The following is a 2,615-nucleotide window of genomic DNA, read 5'->3' as shown; positions in this document are numbered from 1 at the left end:
CCAACCCCTCCCAGCATCAGAGTCTTTTCCAATGAGTCAACTCTTCGCATGAGGTGGCCAAAGTACTGGAGTTTCAGCTTTAGCATCATTCCTTCCAAAGAACACCCAGGGCTGATCTCCTTCAGAATGGACTGGTTGGATCTCCTTGCAGTCCAAGGGACTCTCAAGAGTCTTCTCCAACACCACAGTTCAAAAGCATCAATTCTTTGGCGCTCAGCCTTCTTCACAGTCCAACTCTCACATCCATACATGACCACTGGAAAAATCATAGTCTTGACTAGACGGACCTTTGTTGGCAAAGTCATGTCTCTGCTTTTGAATATGCTATCTAAGTTGGTCATAACTTGCCTTCCAAGGAGTAAGCGTCTTTTAATTTCATGGCTGCAGTCACCATCTCCAGTGATTTTGGAGCCCAATATGAATATGGATGTGCAAATTTCTGTGAGACATTGCTTTTAATTCTTTTGGATATATATCCAGAAATGAGATTACCAGATCATGTGTCAGCTGCATTTTTAATTTTTTGAAGAAACTCCAGACTGATGCACCATTTTATAATCTCACCAACAGTCCATGAGGGAGTTCTCCACATCCTTGCCCACCCTTCATATTTTCTGTTTGTGATAGTAGCCACCCTAATAGGTATGAGATTGTATTTCTCCAATAACTAGTGGTGTTGGATATCTTTTCATGTCCCTGTTGGCCATCTGTATATCATATTTGGAGAAATGTCTGTTGAAGTTCTTGGCTGATTTTTAAATTTGGTTCTTTAATTTTTTATATCAATGAAGAATATCCACAATGATAGAAAAAGGCTATTCAAGTACTCTTCCCTTTTCCAACCACCTACCTGAAGTTGAATTTTCTTTACCTGTTTCAGTCAAAATAACATATTACCATAGAATAAGTTAAAAAGTAGATATGAGAATCCAGCTGCCTTCTATTAAGTCAGATAATGAAGAGACTTGCAAACACATAAAACAATGCTACTTTTCACTTATATTTTTGGACAATATTATTTTTCACCAAAAAATAAAATGTTAATATTTAATGGCTTCATTATTGTTAGTTTTAGGTCAGTAAATATTTTTAAGGATTCTCAGTTTGTTTAAAATTAATTTCATTTTTGGCTGTGCTGGGTCTTCATTGCTGTGTGGAGGCTTTTCTCTAGTTGCAACAAGCGGGGGATATTCTGTAGTTGCAGTGCCAGGCTTCTCATTGCAGTGGCTTCTCTTGTGGAGAACAGGCTCTAGGGCTCAATAGTTGCAGCTCGTTTGCTCCAGAGCACAGGTGCACGCACAGGCTTAGTTGCTCCAGGGCATGTGGGATCTTCCTGGATCAAGGATGGAACCCATGTCTCCTGTTTTGGTAGGTGGATTCTTTACCACTGGGTTACCAGGGAAGCCCTAAGGGTTCTCACTTTTAATCTCTAAAACAGAAAATAATGATAGATATAATCAGTATTTAAAAAAAGTTCTTGTTTATCCTCAATAATTTTTAAGAGTAAAAGGATTTGAGAAATGAAAAAGTTTGATATATACTGTGCTAGAAATGTTGAAGAACTGAAAGCAGTTAGTTCAAGTGGCCCAAGACTGGTTCAGAAAAAGAAACTTTCTGAGATAAAATAGAAAACAATATGTATCACTAAGAATTTTAATAAATTCTTTCTAGATGGTGATGGAAAGTGGGGATTGGCTGGTTGGTGGTGACCTTCAGGTGCTGGAAAGAATACAGTGGAATGATGGGTTGGACCAATACCGCCTGACACCTCTGGAACTCAAACAGAAGTGTAAAGAAATGGATGCTGGTATGTAGGCTGACTTTCCTGCATTTGTTAATACTCCTAATCATCCTCTGCTTATAGAATTAAGGATATTAGGAAACAGCATGTTTACAGGTTTGAAAAGTTGAAAACCTTTATCTATTGATATGTCTCAGTTCAGTTCAGTCTCTCAGTCGTGTCTGACTCTTTGCGACCCCATGAATCGCAGCATACAGACCTCCCTGTCCATCACCAGCTCCCGGAGTTTACCCAAACTCATGTCCATCAAGTCAGTGATGCCATCCAACCATCTCATCCGCTGTCATCCCCTTCTCCTCCTGCCTCCAATCCCTCCCAGCATCAGGGTCTTTTCCAATGAGTCAATTCTTCACATGAGGTGGCCAAAATATTGGAGTTTCAGCTTCAGCATCAGTCCTTCCAATGAACACCCAGGACTGATATCCTTTAGGATGGACTGGTTGGATCTCCTTGCAGTCCAAGGGATTCTCAAGAGTCTTCTGCAACACCACAGTTCAAAAGCATCAATTCTTCAGCACTCATCTATCTTTTTTTTTTTTTTAATTTTATTTTTAAACTTTACAATATTGTATTAGTTTTGCCAAACATCAAAATGAATCCGCCACAGGTATACATGTGCTCCCCATCCTGAACCCCCCTCCCTCCTCCCTCCCCGCACCATCCCTCTGGGTCGTCCCAGTGCACCAGCCCCAAGCGTCCAGTATCGTGCATCAAACCTGGACTGGCAACTCGTTTCATACATGATATTATACATGTTTCAATGCCATTCTCCCAAATCTTCCCACCCTCTCCCTCTCCAACAGAGTCCATAAGA

The 2,615-nt window shown here is 40.5% G+C and overlaps 1 protein-coding gene across 4 annotated transcripts in view; it reads left to right on the top strand.

Annotated features, from left to right (window-relative positions):
* Positions 1 to 1,853, top strand: part of LOC104982765 (bifunctional 3'-phosphoadenosine 5'-phosphosulfate synthase 2) — a 95,019-nt gene extending 93,166 nt beyond the window's left edge. For all 4 annotated transcript variants that reach the window (XM_010832187.1, XM_010832185.1, XM_010832186.1 and 1 more), the window contains one exon: positions 1,672 to 1,853. In XM_010832187.1, the coding sequence (XP_010830489.1) occupies positions 1,672 to 1,815 (144 nt within the window). In that variant the 3' untranslated portion in view covers positions 1,816 to 1,853. The remainder of the gene's footprint in view (positions 1 to 1,671) is intronic.
* Positions 1,854 to 2,615: the final 762 nt, after the last annotated feature.

The sequence above is a fragment of the Bison bison genome, unplaced genomic scaffold, assembly GCF_000754665.1.
Source record: "Bison bison bison isolate TAMUID 2011002044 unplaced genomic scaffold, Bison_UMD1.0 scf7180017860456, whole genome shotgun sequence".
Classification (NCBI taxonomy): domain Eukaryota; kingdom Metazoa; phylum Chordata; class Mammalia; order Artiodactyla; family Bovidae; genus Bison; species Bison bison.
Note: the sequence above shows the minus strand (reverse complement) of the source record. Positions and strands in the feature narration are given on the sequence as shown.